Source organism: Phocoena sinus, chromosome 4 (assembly GCF_008692025.1).
Source record: "Phocoena sinus isolate mPhoSin1 chromosome 4, mPhoSin1.pri, whole genome shotgun sequence".
In the NCBI taxonomy this organism is placed as follows: Eukaryota; Metazoa; Chordata; class Mammalia; order Artiodactyla; family Phocoenidae; genus Phocoena; species Phocoena sinus.
The window spans coordinates 60,650,640-60,678,279 of record NC_045766.1 but is presented as its reverse complement, the minus strand read 5'-3'; the positions used below and the strand labels follow the sequence as shown (position 1 = coordinate 60,678,279).

The 27,640-nt window shown below is 41.3% G+C and overlaps 1 protein-coding gene, 1 long non-coding RNA gene and 2 other non-coding genes across 9 annotated transcripts in view; 1 reads left to right on the top strand and 3 right to left on the bottom strand.

Moving 5' to 3' along the window:
- Positions 1-786: 786 nt before the first annotated feature.
- LOC116752553 lies at positions 787-16,072 on the bottom strand. Of its 2 annotated transcripts, none has more exons than XR_004349553.1 (4): positions 15,847-16,072; positions 6,641-6,819; positions 5,102-5,211; positions 787-2,500 (listed from the first exon to the last, which is right to left on the bottom strand). It is a non-coding gene; the product is annotated as an uncharacterized LOC116752553 (long non-coding RNA). The 2 variants fall into 2 exon arrangements; XR_004349554.1 differs by having other exon boundaries at positions 2,014-2,491; positions 15,847-16,043.
- Positions 4,392-4,523, bottom strand: LOC116753697. Its single transcript, XR_004349801.1, has one exon. It is a non-coding gene; the product is annotated as a small nucleolar RNA SNORA63 (small nucleolar RNA).
- On the bottom strand, positions 4,846-5,017 carry LOC116753727. The gene has a single exon (XR_004349828.1). It is a non-coding gene; the product is annotated as a small nucleolar RNA SNORA81 (small nucleolar RNA).
- A 5,456-nt stretch (positions 16,073-21,528) lies between the features above and the next one.
- The window catches only part of MCF2L2 (MCF.2 cell line derived transforming sequence-like 2), a 237,004-nt gene continuing 230,892 nt past the window's right edge, over positions 21,529-27,640 (top strand). For 4 of the 5 annotated variants that reach the window (XR_004349618.1, XM_032629983.1, XM_032629981.1 and 1 more), the window contains exon 1: positions 21,539-22,147. Coding sequence is in view for 3 of the 5 variants with exons in the window: in XM_032629983.1 (XP_032485874.1) it covers positions 22,096-22,147 (52 nt within the window). In the remaining 2 variants the exon portion in view is untranslated. Of the gene's footprint in view, positions 22,148-27,640 lie in introns of all 5 variants that reach the window. The other variant, XR_004349619.1, reaches the window with a different exon arrangement.

Genomic DNA, 27,640 nt, shown 5'->3' with positions numbered 1-27,640 from the left:
GGCTCCCCCATCCCTACCTCTTCAGAGCAGTTCCTCAGAGCTATCTGAAAAGCTCTGGGCTATAGCCCAGGCTATAGTCCTCAGTAAGGTCCCTGAATAAAACTGAAACTCACTGCTCTTACACTGTACATTATTTTCCAGTCGACAGTGGCAAGCATCAGTTCTAGGACTGAGAAAGGACAAGGGTGCTGCTTTTCCCTAGAAATTCATTACCATATTTTTTTTCCTATCTGATACCAATCAAAGCAACTGGTGGAATAGTCACTGTCTGTCAGCATTGTTCTTTTGACAAATTATAAACTGTGGTCAAGAAAAAAGATTGCTTAATAAGTAATTTGTGAGAAGGAGAAAACAAGGATCATACTCATTCCTTCTGTAATGGAATCTACTATAGCAACTCCATGTTACTGTTATGGAAAAAGAAATTTACTGCTTATTAACAAAAAACTTGCTGTTGAGTAGCTACATGGCATATACAAGGAAATGTTTGCCATACCAGAAGAGGGAGGAATCTTACATTCTAATGCTTCTTTTTTCTCAAAGAAGCAGATAATGCTCAGTAGATAGTACTGATGAAATCTGCAGTTGATCAGTCTTTGTGCTACTGCCATGTAGCAGCTAACTTGGAACTATTAAAACTTTTTATGAAAAGCCACGTTCATTGTGTCCTCTGTAATTTTACAACTAGAGTAAAATATTTACTACAGTGCTGTTTTAACCTTTTCCTTTGCAAATATGGAGTTATGGCAAGAAGTACAGATCTTTAAGGAATAAGGATGAAACAACTTTAAAGAAAAAATACTTCATTTTAATTTATTGAAAATTCAATATACAATACAGCAATTTTTCTGAGATTTAACTGTAGGACATGATTGTTGCTGGTGTTTAGCAAAAGACTCTAGTTTACACTTACCAGTAATAAAATGCCTTACTGAATAAAAATGATACCAAACAAAATAAATTCAAATATTTTCTTAAAAAATCATTTTAAAGTTAGTTCCATTCAGTCTAATGACTAACACAATAACAGCAGATATACTAGTTTAATATAATTGGCTGTTTTTATACAGCACATATCTTTCAGTCAACAAGTATATTATTAAATGATAGTGAACACTCAATATAACCATGTGTAGAGAACTAGGAGATAAAATTCTAAGATTTACAACCCCATCTTTTTCTTAAATTGAAGTATAGTTGATTTACAATGTTGAGTTAATTTCTGCTCTACAGCAAAGTGATTCAGTTATACATAAATATGTATTCTTTTTCATAGTCTTTTCCAATATGTTTTATCACAGGATGTTGAATATAGTTCCCTGTGCTATACAGTAGGACCTCGTTTTTTATCCATCCTGTATATAACAGTTTGCATCTGCTAACCCCAACCTCCCAATCCATCTCTCCTCTCCCCACCCCCACTGCCTTGGCAAACACAGGTCTGTTCTCTATGTCTGTGAGTCTGTTTCTGTTTTGTAGGTAGGTTCATTTGTGTCATATTTTAGATTCCACATATAAGTGATATCATATGGTATTTTTCTTTCTCTTTCTGACTTCTTCACTTAGTATGATAATCTCCAGTTCCATCCATGTTGCTGCAAATGGCATTATTTCATTCTTTTTTATGGCTGAGTAGTATTCCATTGTATTATATGCACCACATCTTCTTTATCCATTCATCTCTAGGTGGACATTTAGGTGGTTTCCATGTCTTGGCTATTGTGAATAGTGCTGCTATGACCATAGGGGTGCATGAACCTTTTAGAATTATAGTTTTGTCTGGATATATGCCCAGGAGTGGGATTGCTGGATCATATGGTAATTCTATTTTTAGTTTCTTGAGGAACCTCCATACTGTTCTCCATAGTGGCTGCACCCATTTACATTCTCACCAACAGTGCAAGAGGGTTCCCTCTTCTCCACACCCTCTCCAGCATTTGCTATTTGTAGACTTTTTAATGATGGCTATTCTGACTGGTGTGAGGCAGTATCTCATTGTAGTTTTGATTTGCATTTCTCTGATAATTAGCCATGTTGAGACTTTTTTCATTTGCCTGTTGGCCATCTGTATGTCTTCTTTGGAGAAATGTATATTTAGGTCTTCTGCCCATTTTTCAATTGGGTACAAGCCCATCTTTTATAGCTACCCCAACAGTCTAATTCTAAAGAGGATAAAGCCAATGACTTTCCTCACATAAGCTCATGGCTGAAGTTGCTTTGCTATCAAAATCTATATTTTTGATCTGTTATGAGCATTGAGACAAAACTTCAAATATTTCCCCCAAAAGAAGCATGATGCACCTTGTGATTGCCTATTCACCAACAGCAAGCCCTACACTCAAAACCATTTCATCCCAGGAATTAAATTAGGTCATCCACATTCATTGGCATTTCCTCCAGTGTAGTATGGTAGAAAGGCTCAGTGTCACAAAGAATCTTCTTCTTTTCTTCAATGTTTAAGGCCACAGCCTTCCTCCCAAATTGACTCCCACTGCCAATTCTGAACAAAAGAAAAATTATTAATCAGAATATCACTTATCAAGTACTACATAAAGTACTAATGATATGAGCTACTTGTTAACCATCAGTGGCTGATTATTTGCCAAGATTATACTTAGAGGACTTCTAATTGGAGTACTAGATCCTAGTCATAATATCTAGAGAAAAAGAAAAGATATCTTTTGTGGTTAGCTCAAAAAGATTCTTCTGGTTGCAAGATCAGATTCTATCAGGTGGCTTGAGTGTTATTACTTACAGAGCAGATGACAGTATTGTGTTTGGGGTAGTGAAATTAAAGCCCCTACCGAAGTGGGCCAAGAGCAGGTGTCAGCCTGGGACAAACATAAATACCAGGGACGAAACAAAAGGAACAGCTGTGTAATCCATTTTGACACAATTTTGGAACTCTAAACTGAAAATATAAACTCTGGAATGTTAACTATTGTTTAGGACTGTGCTGTCCAATGAAATAGCCACTAGCTACATGTGGCTATTTAAACTAAAATGAAAATTTAGCTCCTCAGTTGCATTAATCATATTTCAGTAGCCGCACATGGCCTGTCACTACTGTGTTGGGCAGTGCAGATATAAAACATTTCCCTCACTACAGAAAGTTCTATTGGACAGATTTGATCCAGGACTTAAAACATTTTCCAGTGTGGGGGAAACCTCTAAAAATGTATTATGGTAACCCATATTTATCATTGCTTTCTGCTCAGGTCACCTCATACACTGTAGCAGATGCCTGAGATATGTTTACCACCATAGCTTTCTACTAAAACAGATGATAGAACCAATCAAAAATGTCTTGGCTGGAGCAACTTAAAATACCAAATAACCAGTACAAGAGGAAAACAAATATGAAAATACTGACTTGCTCTTTAACCAAACAACATGCTATTTCACTTATGAATCTATGTCCTAAATCAGGCCAGTGCCATGTCTGAGCATCACCTCATTATCTATTCTTACCAACTACATTATTTTTTGACAAGTTATTTTTATATTAGTAGCAAGACATAATTCAATTTATTTAGTGATAAAGCTACTGTAACTAAGCCAGGGTCAATATAAATTGCCACCAGAAAATGCTGAGAAAAATCTTAATTACAGAGGAATCACCAAGAAAGCACAAGACATGAGCAACATGACTTAAAAAAAAAAAAGACTCGTGTAAGTTAAGACAACCAGATCTAACAGCATTATTGATTTTCCCTTTGAATATCTACTCTGTAGGGTCCAAAATCTGGGCTACATTTCACATTGTTTTCCCACTGTGTTCTGTTTAACCACGAATATTTCCAAGTACAATTTAAATACGACTTACGTGTTACTACATTTCCTGATTCAAGGTTGTCTGGCTGACAAAATCATACTTGAAAAGCAACACATGAATTTATTTTTCCAGAATAAAAGCAAGTAATTCAATGAAGATGACAAATACTCAACTGAAAATATAGTTTTCATAAGTAGTGGGCAAGTCATAGTTTATAACCATAGACATTAGTTGTACATAAAAATCATGAGCCTGAGATATGATAATATCTATTCAAATTCTGATTCAAAAAGCAACTTCTATACAATCTTTCAGGGCACAAAATAGTAACGAACTGCATATATATCACACAGCTCACTGGAGTATGGTCTTTATTCCCCCACGTAGCTTGAGCTGACAAAGATGATGAAAAATCTTCCCCTTGAAACCATCTTTTAGTAGGTAAATATTGTAATTAAATTAAATGCCAGTAAGTCAGTAGTAATCAAAATGCGGTTGGTCCCTTATCTGAATTCCCTCTTGGTAATGCCTCTTTCTTTCTGTCACCACCTGCAAAATATTAATAAGCCTTAACTCTCAGGAGTCATTTGTTGAGATGGGGTTTAAATTGGTACATGTGTATGAGACCATGCATCCCTGGCTGCTACAGCACTATGGCTAACAGGGCTTGAAAGGAAACAGTCTTATTTTGAGCAGGGGGCAAAGACAATGCGGCACTTCACAGCTACATTGTAACTAGATCCTGCTTCAGTTTTTAAGGAAATAATTAGAAATTAACAGTGTCTTAAGTAGCAATAGTAGGCAAGAACAGCTCTTGCCACATCAGAACTGAAATTCCTGGCATGCGTTTTCTCAGAGCCAGTCTACCCTTTGTCTGTGTTCTGAAAAAGAACAGCCTGTTTACTGGCTGGTCTCTCATATGTCACAAAGAGCATACAATTCCTTCCCTACAGTATTTCAGAGAGGAAAATGTTAATTCAGATCAGAGTCAGAATAAAAAGCCATTTGACTTCTCTATCCCTACCATTGGAAGGAACCAGTTAGAGAAATTCATTCTATTAATTCTGCCTAAATTCTGTACCAAATCTTAGAACAAAATACCCTGGAGTTAACCTGCAGTTTTTCTACTATCTGGTATGGTTGTTTTTTTTCCTTGTGTTTACTCTGTCAGCTTATTACAAGCACTAAGACACTACAGATACTAGTTACTGCAATTTTAGCATAGAGATTAAATAAGAAAGTTAAAAAAATAATCCTGGCTATAATTTTTATGTATATCAATTAGAAAAACATTACCCTCTTTCAAAATTATTATAAGATATTCACCTTTTCAGAGGTCAGCTCTTCTTTCTTCACTAGAATTTGAAATGGATTTCTCAGGAACTTTTTGAGGTCTTCAGCATATCAATTGGCATTAAGGCAGAAAGCAACACAACCTTAAAAAAGAGACAATGACTATGTTGACATATCAATTATAACAGTTTTCATAATAATACTTAGAGAAATAATGTTTGAGACCAAGCGTCCCTGTCTTACTACAGAACTGAGCTAGACAGAGATTGTAGGACACAATTGCTTTCGGCAGAGGAAAGGGCAATATAGCACTTTACAGCTATACTGTAACAATGAACCCAACCTGCCAGCTGCAGAAAAATCACGTGCACACCTGAGTCCTTGTATTTGATTTCTGGTAAATCTCGTGGATTTGACCTTTAATCCTTTGGCTCAACATTTTTACTGGCTTCATCCAAAATAAGCATCTTGATCCATTTTGGAAAGCGGAAAAAAATGTCTTACTTAAGAATGGGTTGTGCATAGAGACTTCCTTCCAGAGACTACAGTACAGGAGAGGGGGGAAGAATAAGTTTATGTGAAGAAACCTAACAAACTACCTCAGCCAGGTGATCAAGGTCAACATCAACAGTAATAACCTTCGATAGAATGAGATGAAAATGTTACTTTACCTCTGTGGTCTTCCTCCCCAACACCCATAACCACAGTCTAATCTTGAGAAAAACATCAGACAAATTCCAACACAAGTGCATCCTACTAAATATCTGACCAGTGCTTCTCAAAATGGTGAAGGTCGGGCTTCCCTGGTGGCACAGTGGTTAAGAATCCACCTGCTAATGCAGGGACATGGGTTCGAGCCCTGGTCCGGGAAGATCCCACATACCGCAGAGCAACTAAGCCCGTGCGTCACAACTACTGAGTCTGCACTCTAAAGCCCGTGAGCCACAACTACGGAGCCCGTGTGTCACAACTACTGAAGCCCACATGCCTAGAGCCCATGTTCCACAACAAGAGAAGCCGCCACAATGAGTCCATACACTGCAACAAAGAGTAGCCCCTGCTCACCACAACTAGAGAAAGCCCACACGTAGCAATGAAGACCCAATGCAGCCAAAAAATAAAAAAATTTTTAAAAAATGGTGAAGGTCATCAAAAAAAAAGGGAATATTTGAATAACTGTTACAGCCAAGAAGAGCTTAAGGAGACATGACAATTAAATGTCATGTGGTATCCTGATTGGGATCCTGGAATAGAAAAAGAACATTAGGCGAAAACTAAGGAAACCTGAATAAATCCTGGACTTTAGTTCATAATAATGTGTCAGTGTTGGTTCACTAATTTTAACAAATGTGCCATACTAATGTAAGCTGTTAACACTATAGGAAGCTGGGAACTCTCTTCTCAATCTTCCTATAAATCTAAAACTGTTCTAAAAAATAAAGCCTATTAAAGAAAAGTATTAGATATTCATGCATGGCAACTAGCTTAAATGATTAGGATAATTATTTTCCCTCCCATAACCCAAATATCACTGGTTAAAATATGCCCTAGGAAAAATATGGCAATACTTACAATGATATATTCTATTTAACATATCAAATGGTCTCCCTGGAGTACCAGGACATTGTGTGCTCCCTCCTCCACCAGCCTGAAGTTTTTGCATTTTATTTTGAACACTGGTTCCACACAATGCAGGCATGACAAGTTGCTCCAACGTAGTAGTATCCAAGTGCCAGAACTACCTTTTGGATCTAAAAGTCAAAAGCTTAAATTATTATGTTACACAAATAAAGGCTCCATCAAATGACTTTCAAAGCACATGGCTAAATGCTAAACTGTTCATACTTAGTTTAAAATTCTGGTCTGCGAACAGCTTTTATGCAGCACAATGCAGAATCACTTCCAAGCTAACAATGCAGACAAATCAAACTGCTTCAAGATAAAATCCCTTTAAGCATCTCATTTAAAAAAAATTTTTATTGGGGTATAGTTGATTTACAATGTTGTGTTAGTTTTAGGTGTACAGCAAAGTGGATCTGTTATACATATACATATATGCACTCTTTTTTAGATTCTTTTCCCATATAGGCCATTACAGAGTACTGAGTAGAGTTCCCTGTGCTATATATAAGCATCTCATTTTTAATTAAATTTTTGTGCCTTTTCAAACTTGGGATCCTTAGTTTCCTAGAGCTACCAGCTAGATAATTAAAGAACCAAACAATTAAAGAACAAACAGTTCCTACATTTTTCTTTTACATGTAAGACATGTAAGTAGTGAAATAAGCTCTACATTTACAGCTCCAAGGCAAATTGTTCTGATATGTATTCCTTCATTATCATTCACTTTAAAAATAAATATCTTTCCAATAGGAAACTTATATAGCCCTGATCTTAATAAAGCCTAAAGCTTTGCTAAGAAAAGCTTTATTTCATAGCTAACATAGCAGTAAGCTTTGAAAACAGACAGCAGGCAACAGATGTATCTATCACAAACGACAAAGATTCCCAACTAATTACAGATACTGCATTTTTCATGTTGCAAAATTGCATTTAAACTTAACAACAATAACACAAAGTGCATGTATCCTGAAAGAAAGAAAGCTTTAGTTTCTCAGTCTACTGAGTACAGCCCTGCAAACCATAAATGCAAGCCTAGTTCTAGTTTAATTTGAAACAAAACCAAAAACTCTATGCATGCATGGACAATAGTTTTTAAAAAGGTTCTTTACACTAAGTCATAAGCTGTTCTTCACTTTTGTAAAACCTGAAGCATCTGGGAATTTATGTCCCCCTGGGGGAAGCCCTACATCAGTGACTGAAGGTGGATATACCAGCTTGCTGGCTCCCTAGTGAGGACAAGGGGGATATTCACCAAAGAAACTGGCCTATATGCTCAGTGACTGACACCATCCTCTACTGTTGTGTTTCAGTATCAAGTAGAGCTCTCTATTGTGGATGCATCATGAATACTAAAAAAACACTTCATCACCTCATCTTATTAAAGTCATGAAAGACTAAAAATGAGGACTTGTTCCAGAATGAGGCAGATCAAAGAGACATGACAACTAAATTCAACATGTGATCCTGGATTAGACTATAGACCACTAAAAAACCAGCTTTTCTTTTCTTTTTTTTTTTTGTCCTGCCCCTAAACCAGTTTTTCTTTTGGTAAAATGTACATTAGTTGGACAACTGGCTAAATCTTAATAAGTCTGCTGATTAGATAATAATATTGCGTCAAAATTAATTTCTTGATTTTGGTAACTGTACTATGATGTAAGAGAATGCTATTTTATTCATATTTTTTAATGCATGTCAATCTGTCTCCTCATTTGGCATAGCACTTTTCCTTTTTCGCTACAATTTCTTCCTTCATTGAGAGGTATCAGTTTCCAAACACTGGGATGAATGTTTATAATGGAGCCTCTACACCGTTTGTTTTTGGTGTGTTATCACAAGTCTGTTAATCAATGTTCCAAAGTTCTATGGGAAATGTGGGTTCAACACTGTACCTTCAAATCACTGAAGGATTTGCAAATGATATTTTATCATTTTCAAGCATAGTATATAACCTGGCTTTAAACTCTCTTATTTCACACTTCCAGTAAGTTTTAATACCATATTTTCTATCAAGTTGATACGTAGTTGTTATCATCTACTATTTTAAGACCACCATGTCTACTCGTCACTGTGTAGATCATTATGAGGGCTAAGATTTATGTAATATAAAAATAGGAGTACTGTGTCAATGGAGAACTGAAGCTAAACTGTCACCCAGTTGAAACCAGACTATCAAACCAAACTGTCAACTAGTTATTTTATCTTTTATGGCAAAATTGCCTTATGACCACTTGGTTATGCAGCAAAAATGTCTACAGCAAAGATGCTTATGGCAAAAATACCAGACACATACCACAGATGTTTGAACCTTGTGAATATACTGAAAACTACTAAATAGTAAAATTTGGGGTAACTTCTATGATATATGAGTTATATCTCAATTAAAACCATTTTTTTGTTTTGTTTTTGTTTTTTGTTGTTTTTTTAGAGAAATAGGAATGCCACTTAGTAGGTTAAAGCATTTGACCAGATGATGGTGTTTCTGACCTAAGTGTGTGGTGGTATTGGGCAGAATGAATTAATTAGATTAAAAAACATGTAGGCAATAGAATAGCACTTGGTGATTACTCAGATGTGGGTGGAACAAAATGAGGGGAGGGAGAGGGAGAGATGTTCAAGGACTCCCAAATTTCTGACATTAACTTTGTGGGCAATGATGTTATAATCTACTGAATTATGACAGTCTGCAGGGAAAAGCAGGATTAGCACAAGATTACGAGTTAAATTTCAAATATATTGAGTTTGGGGTATCTGTAGCACACCAAGTGGAGATGTTGAGTAGGCAGTTGAACAACATGTATAATGTTCAGAAGAAATCTGAGTTAGAGACAGAATATGGGGGTTTTCAACAAAGCTATAGGAGTAGATGAGATCCAGAAGATCCCACTTCCAACATAAAGTGTTGAGGAGTTCCAACATCTAAGGGTCTGGTAATCTAGCAAGAGACTGAGAAAGAGAGGAGAGAGTAAAAGGAAAACTAGACTTACTTAAAAGAGAAGAGCCAAGAGAAGAATTTATTCTAAAAGGAGGGTGTGACCTAAGAATGGTTGGCAACCTTTTTCTGAAAAGGGCCAGATAGATTAAAAATATATTTGGCTCACAGGCCATATAAAAACATGCTGAAGCTGGATTTGGTTCACATGCTGTAGTTTGCCCAAACACTGGATTAGGGTGTTAAATGTTGCTAAGAGGTCAAGAATCCATTGGATTTAGGGACAAGAAAATTATTGGTAACCTTAGCAGGAATAGTTTCAGGAGAGGGGTGAGGACAGAAGAACAACAGGTTGAGAAGAGAATGGGAAGTAAAGAAATAGAAACCTCAGGGTAGACAGTTCTTAAAAAACTGATTAAAAATGGGAAAAGAAAGAGAGTGTTAGGTGGGAGGAAAAACAGGGACTTACTCACTGAAGAAGAGACTATGGAATATTTAAATACTGGTGGGAAGGATTTAGTAAAGAGGGAGTGGTTAACCATCCAGGTGATAGAAGTGATAACTGATGGTAGAGATCCCTGAGATGGTGAGAGGGGAAGGATTCAGAGCACAGGCAAAGGGACTAGACTTCGATGCAAGTTGGATGGCTGCAGATGAAGGTGGGTGGGCAGCTTTGCTGGCAGGAGGCTCAGAAGCTTGGGTATTCTATTTTCTCAGTAACATTGAGACCATTTGCTGAAAATGGCTTATTAGGGATGTCACAGGCTTGAAAAAAGTGAAGAGGATTTGAAACAGCAGTTGCATAAAAAGGAAGAATGAGGGGGCTAGAGAAACACAATGGGCCTGCTGTGCAGTGTGAAAACCCAGGTGAAGTTGACTACCATGAATTTATTTTAGTACCAAGTCTTTCAAGTGTGCAAGTTTCTCCAGCTCTTCTGGGAGGCTTGCTGCAGGCAGAAGAATACAGACAGTTGGATTCATCTATGGTTGAAGTTTTCTCTGTTGGATAACAGCTAGTAATAATTGGTAGCCTCTATAAACCTTGGGGATGACAGAGTAGGTTTTCGTTAGTTATGATTTTAGAGATAAAGTCTCAGATATGTTAAGTGACTTGTTTACAATCACGTCGGTAATAGTGAGTAGTTGCTAAGATTAGACCTTCAGTTTTCATAATTCCACATTCTCTTCAAGGTGGTGGCAAAGTTTTGTAGTGCTTTTGGAGAAAAACTGGGAAAAGTTCCCAAGAGGAATTTTAGAGAATAGTTTGTAAGTGAACTATGTTAACACTGTAAATGCTAAGGAAATAAAACAATATACAAAGACATATAAAACTCCTACGAAGCTTGACATTTGGTTTTTAAAATATACTAAGTCTACTTCACCATAAACAGCTGACCATAAACCTACTTTCTGGCTTTATCCCTCACCCTGTAGTCATTTTCTTTCCCTTGGGTCTTGTTAATGTTTCTTCCTGTTTATAACACAATGACAATGAAAACCATATAAAATTATACATGGGGAGCAATTACTGAGACTAACATATAAATATTTTATTATATTAGCCTGGCTTACAGATATTTGATTTGGTAAAATTGGTATATTTTGGTCTAAGGTATCTGTTTTAACTATTATTGAACAGTACATTTCTTTTCACTGAAATTCACAATATTCATAACATTCTTAATTACCTGGCTTTTTTCAACTTAAAATTAAAATATTTAGGGAGGTGGAGTCAAGATGGCGGTGTGGGAAGCTGTGAAGTTAGCGTCTCCCCACCACTAGGGTGCCTGCCAGCCGCTGGTGGCGGACTCTGATGCCCAAGGAGATGGGAGGAACCCCAAAGTGAACCAGTAGGAGGTAGGGGGACTGAGCGGGGAGGAGAAGTGGAGGCCAGACAGGAACAGCGCCCCTGAGGCTGGGGAGATCAGGAGAGGCAGGTGGGAGGGGCCCTCTGGGAGGAGCTGGAGTGGAGTGGAGAGTGATTGCCCTGCCCACTCAGGCACAGGGAGCCTGCTGAGTTCCCAAGCTGGTGGGTCCTGGGGGTATAGGACGGGGGGGGGGGGGGAGATCAGGAAAGGCAGGCGGGAGGGGCCCTCCAGGAGGAGCGAGAGAGGAGTGGAGAGTGATTGCCCCACCCACTCAGGCACCGGGAACCTGCTGAGCTCCCAGGCCGGTCCCCTGCCCTCCAAGGGCAACCCCCACCCCAGCCTGCCGCATTGGTCCTCTGGGCATAGGAGGGAGGCCCCGGGCCCCCCCAGGGAGGGGCCATCCCAGACCAGAAGAGCAGGAGAGGAGAGGAGGGTGTTTGCCCCACCCACTGGAGCCCAGGAAGCCTGCCCTCCCCCGCCCGCTTTTTTCCCCTCCTCAACACATTAAAAGGATCATACACCATGATCAAGTGGGATTTATCCCAGGGATGCAAAGATTCTTCAATATATGCAAATCAATCAATGTGATACACCACATTAACAAATTAAGGAATAAAAACCACATGATCATCTCAATAGATGCAGAAAAAGCTTTTGAAAAAATTCAACACCCAGTTATTATAAAAACTCTTCAGAAAATGGGCATAGAGGGAACCTACCTCAACATAATAAAGGCCATATATAACAAACCTACAGCAAGCATCATACTCAATGGTGAAAAACTAAAAGCATTTCCACTAAGATCAGGAACAACACAAGGATGTCCACTCTCGCCACTCATTTTCAACATAGCTTTGGAAGTCCTAGCCACAGCAATCAGAGAAGAAAAAGAAATAAAAGGAATACAAATTAGAAAAGAAGTAAAACTGTCGCTGTTTGACTATGACATGATAATATACATAGAAAATCCTAAAGAGGCCACCAGAAAACTACTAGAACTAATCAATGAATTTGGTAATGCTGCAGGATACAAAATTAATGCACAGAAATCTCTGGCATTCCTATACACCAACAATGAAAAATCAGAAAGAGAAATTAAGGAAACACTCCCATTTACCACTGCAACAAAAAGAATAAAATACCTAGGAATAAACCTGCCTAAGGAGGCAAAAGACTTGTACTCAGAAAACTATAAAACACTGATGAAAGAAATCAAAGATGACATAAACAGATGGAGAAATATACCATGTTCCGGGATTGGAAGTATCAATATTTTGAAAATAACTATACTACACAAAGCAATCTACAGATTCAATACAGTCCCTATCAAACTACCAATGGCATTTTCCACAAAATTAGAACAAAAAATTTTACAATTTGTATGGAAACACAAAAGACCCCGAATAGACAAAGCAATCTTGAGAAAGAAAAAAGGAGTTGGAGGAATTAGGCTCCCTGACTTGAAACTATACCACAAAGCTACACTAATCAAGACAGTATGGTACTGGGACAAAAACAGAAATATAGCTCGATGGTACAGGATAGAATGCCCAGAGATAAACCCATGCACATTTGGGCACCTAATTTAACAAAGGAGGCAAGAATATACAATGGAGAAAAGACAGGCTCTTCAATAAGTGGTGCTGGGAAAACTGGACAGCTACATGTAAAAGAATGAAATTAGAACACTACCTAACACCATACACAAAAATAAACTCCAAATGGATTAAAGACCCAAATGTAAGACCAGACACTATAATACTCTTAGAGGAAAACATAGGAAAAACACTCTTTGACATAAACCACAGCAAGATCTTTTTTGACCCACCTCCTAGAGTAATGGAAATAAAAACAAAAATAAACAAATGGGACTTAATGAAACTTAAAAGCTTTTGCACAGCAAAGGAAACCATAAACAAGACAAAAAGACAACCCTCAGAATGGGAGAAAACATTTGCAAATGAAACAACAGACAAAGGATTAATCTCCAAAATATACAAACAGCTCATGGAGCTCAATATTAAAAACAAACAAACAATCCAGTTAAAAAATGGGTGGAAGACATACACCAAGGAAGACATACAGATGGCCAAGAGGCACATGAAAAGATGCTCAACAACGCTAATTATTAGAGAAATGCATATCAAAACTAAAATGAGGTATCACCTCACTCATGCCAGTCAGAATGGCCATTAACAAAAAATCTAGAAACAATAAATGCTGGAAGGGGTGTGGTGAAAAGGGAACCCTCTTGCACTGTTGGTGGGAATGTAAACTGATACAACCACTATGGAAAACAGTATGGAGGTTACTTAAAAAACTAAAAATAGAACTACCATATGACCCAGCAATCCCACTACTGGGCATATACCCTGAGAAAACCATAATTCAGAAAGAGACATGTACCACAACGTTCATTGCAGCACTAGTTACAATAGCCAGGACATGGAACAAACCTAAATGTCCATCGACAGATGAATGGGTAAAGAAGATGTGGCACATATATAATATGGAATATTACTCAGCCATAAAAAGAAATGAAATTGAGTTATTTGTAGTGAGGTGGATGGACCTAGAGTCTGTCATACAGAGTGAAGTAGGAAAGAGAAAAACAAATACTGTATGCTAAAGCATATATATGAAATTTAAAAAAAAATGGTACTGATGAACCTAGTTGCAGGGCAGGAATAAAGAGGTAGACATAGAAAATGGACTTGAGGACATGGGGTGGGAGGGTGAAGCTGGGGCGAAGTGAGAGTAGCATCGACATATATACACTACGGAATGTAAAATAGTTGGCTGGTGGGAAGCAGCAGCATAGCACAGGGAGATCAGCTTGATGCTTTGCATGACCTAGAAGGGTAGGATAGGGAGGATGGGAGGGAGGCTCAAGAGGGAGGGGATAGGGGGACATGTGTATGCGTATGGCTGATTCCCTTTGTTGTGCAATGGAAACTAACACAGTATTGTGAAACAATTATGCTCCAATAAAGATCTATTAAAAATATAGTTAATTATTTAATGATTTATGCCAAAAATTCACATTTACTAAAAGTCAAAGTATAATGGCTAATCATAGTTAAAATTAACTAATTTCAGTGTCCCAGGCACTTGACAAGAATTTAATACAACAATCCTATGACGTGGATACAATTATTAACATTTCTATTTTAAAGAGGAAATGGAGGCCCAGAAAGATTACATAACTTGCCTACTGCCGTCAAAGTGGTGAAGCTACGCTTTGAACCCAGGTGTGTCTCATTCCAGAGTACACTTCACTGCCTTAATCACTACCTTGACAGTTTAATACAGTTTCTTCCCCCAAATATAAAGTAAACACCACAGCAGAGAACCTGAATATAAAACAACTCTCCAGCCCCTCTGAAAGATAAATTTGCTTTTGTTAAGTAGATTCATTCCAACAATTATAAGAGCTCCCCAGGAATCTTTCTTTGAATTGCACACTTGAGAGGGACAACAGAACTCAAATTGGCTTTTTTTTTTTTTTTTTTTTTGCGGTAGGCGGGCCTCTCACTGTTGTGGCCTCTCCCATTGCGGAGCACAGGCTCCGGACGCGCAGGCTCAGCGGCCATGGTTCACGGGCCCAGCCGCTCCGCGGCATGTGGGATCTTCCCGGACAGGGGCACGAACCCGTGTCCCCTGCAACGGCAGGCGGACTCTCAACCACTGCGCCACTAGGGAAGCCCTGAAGTTGGGTTTTAAAGTGTCCTGGCCCCATTACTTACTGGTTGCATAACCTTGGATTAGACCTTTTGGGTTTCATCGGAACACGGATTGTAACATTCCCCATACAGGGAGTGCTATGAAAGGACACTGTAAATGGTTAGGAGGTGTATAAATGTTATTCTTGCCTAGGATTGCCAGATAAAAAACAGGACGCACAGTTAAATTTCAGACAAATAAAAAATGTTTTATATTTTAATTTTATTTGATATCAGAGACATATTTTTACTAAAAAAATTGTGTTATTTTTCTGAAATTTAAATTTTAGCTAGCATTCTGTATTTTTATTGCTCAATCTGGCAACCCTATTCTTGCCCGCATAGGTAGGGGAGCACGGAGGATGGCAGGCCCAGCTCCCTTCCCCCCACCCCCACCCCTAAGTGGAGAAAACTAAGGCAAAGGGCGGGCTGAAGAGTGAACCTAGGGAGGGGAAAGAAAGGGAAGGGCTGGGTGTAGGAGGACTCCTTCTCAGGGGTGGGACTGAAAGCAGAATCCCCTAACAAGCAGATTCTACCGAGCCTCCGGTACCTCCGCAACTCTTTCATAGCTCAGGCCGGCCAACACCCCACGCCCCCACCCTTGGGCAGAAACACAGCCGTCCTACCACCCACCGTTGCTTCGGCAGCGGCAGCGGCAGCAGCAGCAGCGGGCTCTGGACTGACTGCCACTGGTTCCTCTCAGTCGCCACCAGCAGAACCGACACCACAGAGGCCGCCGCCATGTCCCTGGAGCCCGGACGCTTGTTGAAGTGCGGCTGCGTCTCAGATGTCACCCAAATCGTCCCTCCATACCGCATAGAAGTCTCTTGTCCTCCTCTGGTCTCCGTCCAGTCCGAACCAAGAAATAGCCAATCCGAGCGAGGCATTCGGGAGGGGGCGTCACCACTAAAACCAATCAAAGAACAGAGCAGAGCTGCAGTAGCGGCGATTGGCCAATGAGGCTGCGTGCCCGCGGGGGTGTGGTCCCTGTTTCCTCCGCCCCTTGGGCTGGGATCCAACTGGGGTAGGGGCACGCTGTCCTTAGCCTCCTTAGGTTGCCTGCGTGTGCCATGGATGTTTCCTTCTGTGGGGTTCTTTTCCTCTCATGGGTTCCAGGGCGAAGAGCCCTTCATGACCTTTAATCTTCAGAGTTTTCTGAGGGGAAGAAGAAAGGAGAGCTGTCCTAAGATATAAAAGGGTGTGGGGTAAGAAGAATACAAAATTTTATAATGTTTTCAAAAATGTGAAAACATGTATTTTTTAAAAATCCTCCTCTTAATCGTCTCATAATTGAAATTACAGAATTTTAAGATAGACTTAATTTTTTTCTATAATGCTATTTTTAAAAATTGAGATATAATTGACATAGCGTTGTGTAAGTTTAAGCTGTACAACCTGTTGATTTGATACCTTTATATATTGCAATATGATTACCGCCATAGGATTAGATAACAATCCTTTCACATCACATAATTATAATTTCTTTGTTTATTTATTTTTGGCTGCATTGGGTCTTCGTTGCTGTGCGCGGGCTTTCTCTAGTTGTGGTGAGCAGGGGATACTCTTCGTTGTGGTGCGCGGGCTTCTCATTGCGGTGGCTTCTCTTGTTGCAGAGCATGGGCCCTAGGCGCGTGCCCTTCAGTAATTGTGGCGCATGGGCTTAGTTGCTCCGCGGCATGTGGGATCTCGAACCCGTGTCCCCTGCATTGGCAGGCGGATTCTTAACCACTGCACCACCAGGGAAATCCCTATAATTTCTTTTTTGATGAGAACATTTAAGATCTACTCTCCTAGCAACTTTAAAGTACATGATACAGTATTGTTGACTATAATCACTAATGCAGTTCATTAGATTTCCAGAACTTATTAGTCTTCTAGTTGCAAGTTTGTAGACTTTATTTTTTACAGCAATATTGAGCATAAAGTAGAGCTTTCCCATTCCCCCACGCATGCATACCCCCTCCCCAATATTAATATCCCCCACCAGAGTGGTACATTTGTTACAAGTGATGAACCTACACTGACACATCATAATCACTGAAGGTCCTTAGTTCACATTAGCCTTCACTGTTTTTTTGGGGTTTTTTCTCCTTTATTTATTTGGCTGCGTCAGGTCTTAGTTGCGGCACACGGGGTCTTCGTTGAGGCGTGAGGGACCTTCCCTTGCAGCACCGGCTCTTTGTTGTGGTGTATGGGCTTCTCTCTATTTGTGGAGTGTGGGTTTTCTCTCTCTAGTTGTGGCACATGGGCTCCAGGGCATATGGGCTCTCTCGTTGAGGCTCGAGAGCTCAGTAGTTGTGGTGCGCAGGCTTAGTTGCCCCGCGGCATGTGGGATCTTAGTTTCCCCACCAGGGATTGAACCCGCGTCCCCTGCACTGAAGGTGGATTCTTTATTACTGGACCACCAGGGAAGTCCCAGCCTTCACTCTTGGTGTTGTACTTTCATGGGTTTGGAAAAATTTATAATGATATGTGTCCACCATTATAAATCATAAAGAGTAGTTTTACTGCCCTAAGAATTGTCTGTGCTTTGGCTATTCATTCCTCCCTCCCCAATAATCCCTGGCAACCACTGATCTCTTTACAGTCTTTATAGTGTTGCCTTTTCCAGAATGTAGTATAGTTGGAATCATGCAATAAGCAAACTTTTCAGATTGACTTCTTTCACTTAGTAATGTGCATTTAAGTTTCTTTCTTTTTTTTCATGGTTTGATAGCTCATTTCTTTCTAACATTGACTAATATTCCATTGTCTGGATGTGTCACAGTTTATTTATCCATTTACCTATGGAATGACAGGTTGCTTCCAACTTTTGGCAGTTGTGAATAAAACTGCTATAAACGTGTAGGTTTTTTTGTGGACATAAATTTCTAACTTTTGGATAAATACCAAGGAGCACAATTGCTGAAATGCATGGTAAGAATATGTTGTTTTGTAAAAATCTGCCAAACTATCTTATAAAGCACAATTTTCCAAATTATTTGCAATCCCACCAGCAATTAATGAGAGTTCCTGTTGCTCCACACCTTCACCAGCATTTGGTGTTGTCAGTGTTTTGGATTTGGGCCATTCTATTAGGTGTGTAGTGGTATGTCGTTGTTATTTAGTTTGCATTTCCCTGATGACATATGATGTGGAGCATCATTTCATATGCTTATTTGCCATCTGTATATCTTGAGGAAGTGTCTGTGAAGGTCTTTAGCCCATTTTAAAAATCAGGTTATTCTTACTATTGAGTTTTAAGAGTTCTTTGTATATTTTAGATAACAGGCCTTTATTTTTTTAACAGAGAGATACGTTTTTCATAACTATTTTCTATCAGCCCATAGCTTCTCTTTTTATTCTCTTGATAGTATCTTTCACACAGCAGAAAGTCTTTATTTTAATGAAGTCTATCCTGTCAATTCTTTCTTTCACGGATTGTGCCTTTGGTGTTGTACCTAGAAAGTCTTCACCAAACCCTAGGTCATCTAGATTTTCTCCTATGTTATGTTATAGGAATTTTATAGTTTTGTGTTTTACATTTAGGTGAGTGATTCATTTTGAGTTAACTTTTCTGAAGGGAAGAAAATTGTTCCATACAACTTTTGTTTTAATTATGTAATTTATGTTGACTATGTCATGATGTAAATTTTATATCATACTGTGGTTTGCAGTCTAAGAATTTTGAAGAGCTTTGCTCTAGGCCAGTGGTGGTCCCAGAACCAGCAGCATCCGTAATCCTGTGTACTTGTTAAAAATGCAAACTCTCAGGTCTCATTCCACACTACTAAATCAGAATCTCTGGAGATGGGGACCAGGAGTTTGTATTTTAAAAAATCACCTGTATTTCCAGGTGATTCTGTTAGTTTGAGAACCACTGATCTAGACTAAACTGGGTGGCCCCAATGGTGCCTAACCTCACCTGTGGCACCCAAGGTGGGTCCTTTGTCTTTCTCTTCATTGTTGGAGGCAGTGCTGACAATCCACCAAAAGGGAGGTAGAATCTACTTTGGCAGTGCTTGGAGGATAGTTTGTCTTTCCAAGCTTAGGCAAATCCTTACCTGAAGGCAGAGAATAGTCTAGATTCATAAGATAAGTGATACACAGTTTGGTTCTTGTGCCAGCAGAATCTGCAAAATAAGATTAAAGCCCTAAAGGGTTATTGTGGGGCTTAAATGATGTTTGTGAAATGCCTACCATTATACCAGGTGGCACAGAGCAGTCACTTACTATATGGCGGTGGTAGCTGCTATAATTGACACTGCCTATCACAACCCTGAGCATATAATTGATGTTCAATAGATGTGACTGATTATTAATTCATTCATTAGAGAGGAAGGCAGGCTATTCTGACTTGTTCCTTGATTTTGCCATATATTAGAGCAATGTGATTTGTCACAGACAGGAAATAAATCATAATTAGAAAAGATAAAGAGAGGCACAGAAGGGAGGAGGGCAGGGAAGGAGAGAAGGCAGGAAGCATGTCCATATTCACAAGAGCAACGGAGATAATAACTGTTTTCTCAGAGGAACAAGGAGGTATGGGCTATTGAAAGCTATACTCATTTCTTCTTAGTTACAGTTACAGAATTTCAGAACTGGAAAAGGGAACTTGGAGATCACAGACCCACCCTCTCATAGCCCAGGTGAAGCAGTTGAGGCCCCAGGAGAGCGTGTATTAGAAATGGGGGGACAGAACTGGTTTCTGAGGACAACCACTGCCTGTTACATCTTGCTATAAAGTCAGCCAATTCATCTCCATGGAAACCTCTGAAGATTGTGAAGGTACAGATGTGGGAAGGAGACCAGCCTTCTGAGTGTGATTTATTTCCTTTCTATTTCTTTCTTTTCTCTCTCATTCCTATTCATAAGCTTCACCTGACTCTTCTTGCTCTTCCCATTCTCCCGTCCCTTCCATCCATGATTCTTACCCATAAAACCTGGCTTAATCTGAGAAGCTGAGCTCACTGGATCTGCAAAGTCTAGCATGTCCCACATTATCAGTTTCCTTAGCAATATGCTGGTTTCTAGGGGCCAGTTCACAGTTGGCTCTGACTGGTCACCAGGTACTGACTACTACCAACAGAAAACACCTCATTTGGTTTCTCAAAAATACTTGTGACCCTTGAAGAGCCAGATACTACCGTGGAAACACAACCCAAAGCTGTTTTACTCCTTTGGGTCTTTAACCCCTTTCTGAATTTCTCGCAGGAGGTTGCTATGAAAATGGTTGCTCTACTTGTGCAGGCAGAGTGCAAAGAGCCCAAACATCACAGGAGAGAAGAACCTCTGCACAAATTTCACGTAGCAGGTGGACTAACATCATCTCTTAACCACAGCCCACAATTGTTAGCAGAAAGCATTTTAAAACGTCCCCAAACCCCTGGGATGAGTGGCTATTACTAGAAATTGAATCCGAGGTGTTTGTTTGGGGTTTGGCTTTTTACATGCCAAAGAGGAAAACTGAGCTTCCTGGAATTGGCTCAGAACCTGTGGGTGGTCCTGGCACTATCGCGACAGGGTCTCCCCTTTTAGGAATGGACTGGGGGACAACCTGACTAGATTCTCGTTTGCTCAGGCTTTTCACGTGGAGCTCTACTGAATTCGGTTAGTCCGTCTGTCAGGCAGTATCTGGAGCCACCCAAGGAAGCCCCGGGACAGCGTCTACCACTGGATAGTTGCGGATCCGTGCTCTCCGCAATGGCGCTGTGCCAGAGCCTTTCCAGGAGGGCGCACTGGCGCGCCTGACAGTTGGCAGACGGAGAGGGGGCGCACGGGAGGAGCTGCACAAAGGAAAAGGCCCACACAGTGGAGACACACGTACGCACACGCGTGCGGAGCCAGGTCGGTGCACAGCCCGCGCTCCCGGCTCTAAATGCGAGTGTGTCCAGTGCACGCTGATAACTGAATGAGACAACCCCTAACGGGGAAAAAAACTCCAGCCACCGCCCCTCCCCCAAGCCCGGAGTCAGTGGATGGGACGGGCAGCTGGGCCTCACACAGCCTTCCTTCCAGAGCCCCAGCGGGGAGGCCGCAGAACTCCCTGCCAGTCCCTTTCTCGCCTAGGTTTCTCCGCAGATACCTGGCGGGGAAGGAGGAGAGACGAGCCAGGGAACCGAGCATCTGACGTTCAGAACCCCGGTGCTGGCGGGCGCACCAAACTCGCTGTCTCCTCTCCCACAATTGGAGGTAAGATCTTGAATCGCCCCCATTCTTAGAGGAATGGGCGCACCTGCCCCACCCGAAACAGGGCGGTGCTCTCGCGCGTGCGCGCCTCTCCGGGAGCCTCGGGCACCGCCCCCGGGCGGGGAAAGGTGGGCGCGGAGGCGGGAAGCGCAAGGGCGCGCGGCGACGTTGGGTGGGCTGCACGGCTGAGCCCTGAACACCTCAGCTCCTCTGCCTTCCGCACCCGCTGACTCCGCGTGCCCCCTGCGCGCTGACAGAGCATCCTTCATCCTGGCGCGACCCTCCCGGGAGGCAGCGCAGGACATCTGACCACAAATCCAAAAACCCATGCGCCCCCTCGGCTCGCGACGCCAGAGCGCGGTTACAGCGAGATTGGGGCAACTTGCTTTTCTCCTCTCCGGAACTGCCGCTTCCCTCTCTCGTAAAGCCAGTCGTCAAGTTGGAAAAGCCGCTCCACCTAATCTTTAAAATAACCCCCTCCGGGGCGTGGCTGGCGTCCTCTAACCGCGCGGCCCTGGAGAGTTGGCCTTGGCTGGGAGTGACTCTCCGTTTTGTGCTTGAGGAGAGCGAGGAAGAGTGTGAGGGCCGAGCATCCTCGCGAAGAGATGCTTTTAAAAAGTCATCCATAGCATCAGTGGAAACAGTTTTGTGTTGCTTTGTTTTGTTTATACCGAGTGGTTTTTCGGCGAAGTGCTGTTTTGGTTAAAAGAAGAAATGGCCCCTCAGGAGTTCACCCGGCGACTGACCACAGTGATCGCTCGTGTCGGTAAATGACGCTTAATTCTAAGTTTTATTAATGGAGGGTGGGCGCGTTGCCTGGGACCTGGTCTCCCCCCACCCCGCCCTCCGTCGCAGCCCTGGGATGGTCGAGGGGCGCCTGCCCAGCGTGTGGGCCTCGCTGCCTCCGGTGCTGCTCTGTAACAGGCGTCCCTGGGGTGCTGCGCTCGCGGCCGTGGCGTCCCCCGTGTCTGGCGGGGCCGGAGCAGGCCATGGGGCAGGAGCCTTCACCAGGCAATTGCCGAGTCTGTTGAGCGCTAAACCCAGGGCTAGTTGGCTGTTAGGATCTGTTACCCGCTGCTGACCGCGGGCAGGGGTGGCCAGTTGTGTAGTGATTGACCCTATACTGAGAAAGGAGAGGGAACGGGAGGAGCGAAGGCCGGTGCTTTCCAGCAGAAATCGCTGTCAGGCCACTGGAGGGTCCTTCACGAGACAGCGTGTCGGAATGCAGGTCACAGTAGAGGGCCGGGGCGCAGTCTAGCTCCCTGGCCTGTGCTATAGAAGTACGGCCTGGAGGTGTCGCCCGGCCCCAGGTGAACCCCACCGAGAAACCTCTGCCAGCCCCACGAGACTGAGCAATTCTAATCCTCTTCCATGAGTTCAAAATGGGGAGCAAAACATGCGTGCCTTCCTCCTGAAATAAGGGTTGTGGTGGAAAGACAGGCCCTATACCGTAAGAGAATATTGAGATAGCGGCAAGGAAATTCCTCCTTAACATTTTCTCCCCCACCCCTTCCCTGGACCTCCTCAAATAAAAAAACACATTCAGGTTCAGATCCTTTGGATTTAGATGACTAGAATTATCCCGATAATTCTCTCTGTTGCTCGCTTCACTTTGAGACCCTTCTGTGAATGCAAATCAGTTTTTATTGATGAAGTCAGGAAGTTTTTTTCTCAGTGTTCCACGCATTTGTTAAAACTGCCTTTTTGGTATTTATATGATAAATATTGCTTCAATTAGTGAGCTGTTATTGCTCTTTGAGCACACTGGTTCAGTGTGTTTAGTGCAATAATATACATCTGGAATGATACACATGTGATATATTTTGTGAAGATGATTTGTATGGGGAGCCTCATTAAGTTTTAAAAAATGTTTCTGGTGCCAAATGTGGCCACTGAACTGTTTTTTTTTTTTTTAAGACAGAAGGTCAGTATAATCCTACCAGAGAAGGCCGAATGTGACATACTGCTGAAGATAGGATAAAATAAAACAGAATTTGTAGTTTGAAATATATTGAATGCTGAGATGATTGAGCTAAATACCAACGTGTGCAAGAAACTGTGGAGCAGGAAAGAGCAGTGGACTGGGTGTGTGACCATCTCAATTTGAATTCTGCTCTGGACAAGTCATTCCACCTCAGGCTGGAAAATGGGAATTTTAATAATCCTTCCCCACCCAGCTTAGTATGCTTGTAAGATAATGTGGGTGAAAACACCATCTAACCTTGAATGTGTTATTGGTCCTGTCCCTGGGCCCTTTGCCACTAAAGATCTTGGGCAGATCACTGGGCCTCTCTCAGGGTGAAGCTTCCCATCTCTTAAACGAGGAGGTAGACTTGGATGATTATTAAGTTCTCTTCTGTTTCTTTTAAATTGGGGTATAGTTGTTTTAAAATGTTGTGTTAGTTTCTACTGTACAGCAAAGTGATGTAGAGTTCCCTGTGCTGTACAGCAGGTTCTCATTAGTTATCTATTTTATACATATTAGTGTAGATATGTCAATCCCAATCTCCCAGTTCATTTCCCCCCTTTCCCTCCTTGGTGTCCATACATTTGTTCTCTACATCTGTGTCTCTACTTCTGCCTTGCAAACTGGTTTGTCTGTACCATTTTTCTAGATTCCACATATATGCGTTAACATGATATTTGTTTTCCTCTTTCTGACTTACTTCACTCTGTATGGCAGTCTCTAGGCCCATCCACGTCTCTACGAATGACCCAGCTTTGTTCCTTTTTATGGCTGAGTAATATTCCATTGCATATATGTACCACATCTTTTTTTTTTTTTTGCGGTACGCGGGCCCCTCACCGCTGTGGCCTCTCCCGTTGTGGAGCAAAGGGCTCCGGACGTGCAGGCTCAGCGGCCATGGCTTACGGGCCCAGCCGCTCCGCAGCATGTGGGATCCTCCTGGACCGGGGCACGAACCCACATCCCCTGCACCGGCAGGCGGACTCTCAACCACTGCGCCACCAGGGAAGCCCCCACATCTTCTTTATCCATTCGTCTGTTGATGGGCATTTAGGTTGCTTCTATGACCTGGCTATCGTAAATAGTGCTGCAATGAACATTGGGGTGCATGTGCCTTTTTTTTTTTTTGCACATTTCTTTTTTTTAAAATAAATTTATTTAATTTATTTATTTTTGGCTGCGTTGGGTCGTTGTTGCTGTACGTGGGCTTTTCTCTAGTTGCGGAGAGTGGGGGCCACTCCTCGCCACAGTGCACAGGCCTCTCACCACAGCGGCCCCCCTCACTGGGGAGCATGGGCTCCAGATGCACGGGCTTCAGTAGTTGTGGCTCGCAGGCTTCAGAGCGCAGGCTCAGCAGTTGTGGCACATGGGCCTAGTTGCTCTGCGGCATGTGGGATCTGCCCGGACCAGGGCTTGAACCCATGTCCCCTGCATTGGCAGGCGGACTCTTAACCACTGTGCCACCAGGGAAGCCCCGCATGTGTCTTTCTGAATTATGGTTTCCTCTGGGTATATGCCCAGTAGTGGGATTGCTGGGTCATATGGTAATTCTATTTTTAGGTTTTTAAGGACCATACTCTTCTCCATAGTGGCTACACCAGTTTACATTCCCCCCAACAGTGTAAGAGGGTTCCCTTTTCTCCACACCCTCTCCAGCATTTATTGTTCTTAAATTTTCCGATGATGCCTATTCTAACTGGTGTGAGGTGATAACTCATTGCAGTTTTGATTTGCATTTCTCTAATAATTAGTGATGTTGAGCATCTTTTCACGTGCCTCTTGGCCATCTCTATGTCTTCTTTGGAGAAATGTGTATTTAGGTCTTCTGCCCATTTTTTTTTTTTTTTTTTTTTTGCGGTACGTGGGCCTCTCACTGTTGTGGCCTCTCCCGTTCGGAGCACAGGCTTTGGACGCGCAGGCTCAGTGGCCATGGCTCACGGGCCCAGCCGCTCCGCGGCATGTGGGATCTTCCCAGACCAGGGCACGAACCCGTGTCCCCTGCATTGGCAGGCGGACTCTCAACCACTGCACCACCAGGGAAGCCCTCGTTGGTTTTTTAGTAGCATGTTGTTTAGTCTTCACGGGTTTGTGTTTTTCCCATTTTTGTTCCTGTAATTGATTTCTAGTTTTATACCATTGTGGTCAGAAAAAATGCTTGATATAATTTCTATTTGTTGAGACTTGTTTTGTGGACTAGCTAATCTATCCTGGAGAACATTCCATGTGCACTTGAAAAGAATGTGTATTCTGCTGTTTTTGAATGGAATGTCCTGTAGACATCTATTAAGTCCAATGGGTCTAATGTGCCATTTAAGAGTATTGTTTCCTTATTGATTTTCTGTCTGGATGATAATGTCCATTGATGTGAGTGAGGTGTTAAAGTCCCCTACTATTACTGTATTATTGTTAATTTCTCCCTTTCTATCTGTTAGTACTTGCTTTATGTATTTAGGTCCTCCTATATTAGGTACATATATGTTAATGAGTATTATGTCCTCTTCTTGTATTGATTCCTTTATCATTATATAATACCCTTCTTTGTTCTAGACTTTTTAAAAAAATCAATTATTTATTTATTTATTTTTGGCTGCATTGGGTCTTTGTTGCTGTGCGTGAGCTTCCTCTAGTTGTGGTGAGTGGGGGCTACTCTTCATTGTGATGTGCGGGCTTCTCATTGTGGTGGCTTTTCTTGTTGCAGAGCATGGGCTCTAGGTGCCCAGGCTTCAGGAGTTGTGGCTCATGGGCTCTGGAGCGCAGGCTCAGTAGTTGTGGCGCATGGGCTTAGTTGCTCTGTGGCATGTGGGATCTTCCCGGGTCAGGGCTTGAACCCGTGTCCCCTGCATTGGCAGACAGATTCTTAACCACTGTGCCACTAGGGAAGCCCTAGACTTTGTTTTAAAGTCTTATTTTGTCTAATATGAGTATTGATAGCCCAGCTATCTTGTTGTTTCCATTTGTATGAAATATCTTTTAAAATCCTCTCACTTTCAGTCTGTGTGTGTTTTTAGCTCTGAAGTGAATCTACTGTAAGCAGCAGAAGATGCCATGTTTTTTTATCCAATTAGCTATCCTATGTCTTGACTGGAGCATTTAGTCCATTGACATTGAAAGTGACAATTGATAGGTATGAACTTATTGCCATTTTGCTACTTGTTTTGTTGTTGTAGTTCTTCTCTGTTCTTTTTCTTCTTTTATTTTCACCCCTTGTGGTTTGATGATTTTATTCAGTGGTGTGCATGTGCTTCTTTCTTTTTAGTTTTTGTGTATCTATTGTAGAATTTGTATTTGAGGTTACCGTGGAGTTTATATATGTTGACCTATAACTATATATATATATATATATATATTTTAAAGTATTAGTCATTAAGTGCAAACATGTTCTAAAAGATCTACATTTTTTTATTCCCCTCATGTTTTGTGTTTTTGATGTCATATTTTATATGTTCATGTTTATCCCTTTACCATATATTGTAGTTATATTTTTACAATTTTTTTGTCTTCTAATATTTGTACCAGCTTATTTAAGTGGTTAATCCATAACGTTCACTGTATATTTGCCTTTACTAGTGGGATTTTTCCTTTTCTATAGATTCATACTTCCTGTTGTAGCCTTTTCTTTTCCACTTAGAGAAAATCCTTTAACATTTCTTTTAGTATCAGTTTAGTATTGACCAACTCTTAGTTTTTGCTTATCTGAGAAGTTCTTTATCTCTCCTTCAATTATGAATGATAATCTTGCTGGGTAGAGTATCCTAGGTTGTAGGTTTTTCCCTTTCAGCATTTTAAATATGTCATGCTACTCCCTTCTGGCCTGCAGAATTTCTGCAGAAAAATCAGCTGATAGTCTTAGGTGGATTCTCTTATATGTGACTTTGTTTTTCTCTTGCTGCCTTTAGAATTCTGTCTTTAACTTCTGCCATTTTAATTACAGTATGTCTTGGTCTAGGTCTCCTTGGGTTCATCTTGTTTGGGACTCTTTGCTTCTTGTACCTGGATATCTGTTTCCTTCCTCAGGTTTGGGAAATACATTTTTGACCCCTTTCTCTCCTCCTTCTGGGACTTCTATAATGCGAATATTATTATGCTTGATGTTGTTCCAGAGGTCCCTTAATCTATTCTTATTTTTAAAATTTGTTTTTATTTCTGTTGTTCTGATTGGGTGATTTTCATTATTCTATCCTCCTGATCACTTATGTGTTCTTCTGTATCACCTAGTCTGCTGATAATTCCTTCTAGTGTGTTTTTCATTTCAGTTATTGTATTCTTCAGTTCTGACTGGTTCTTTTTTAATTT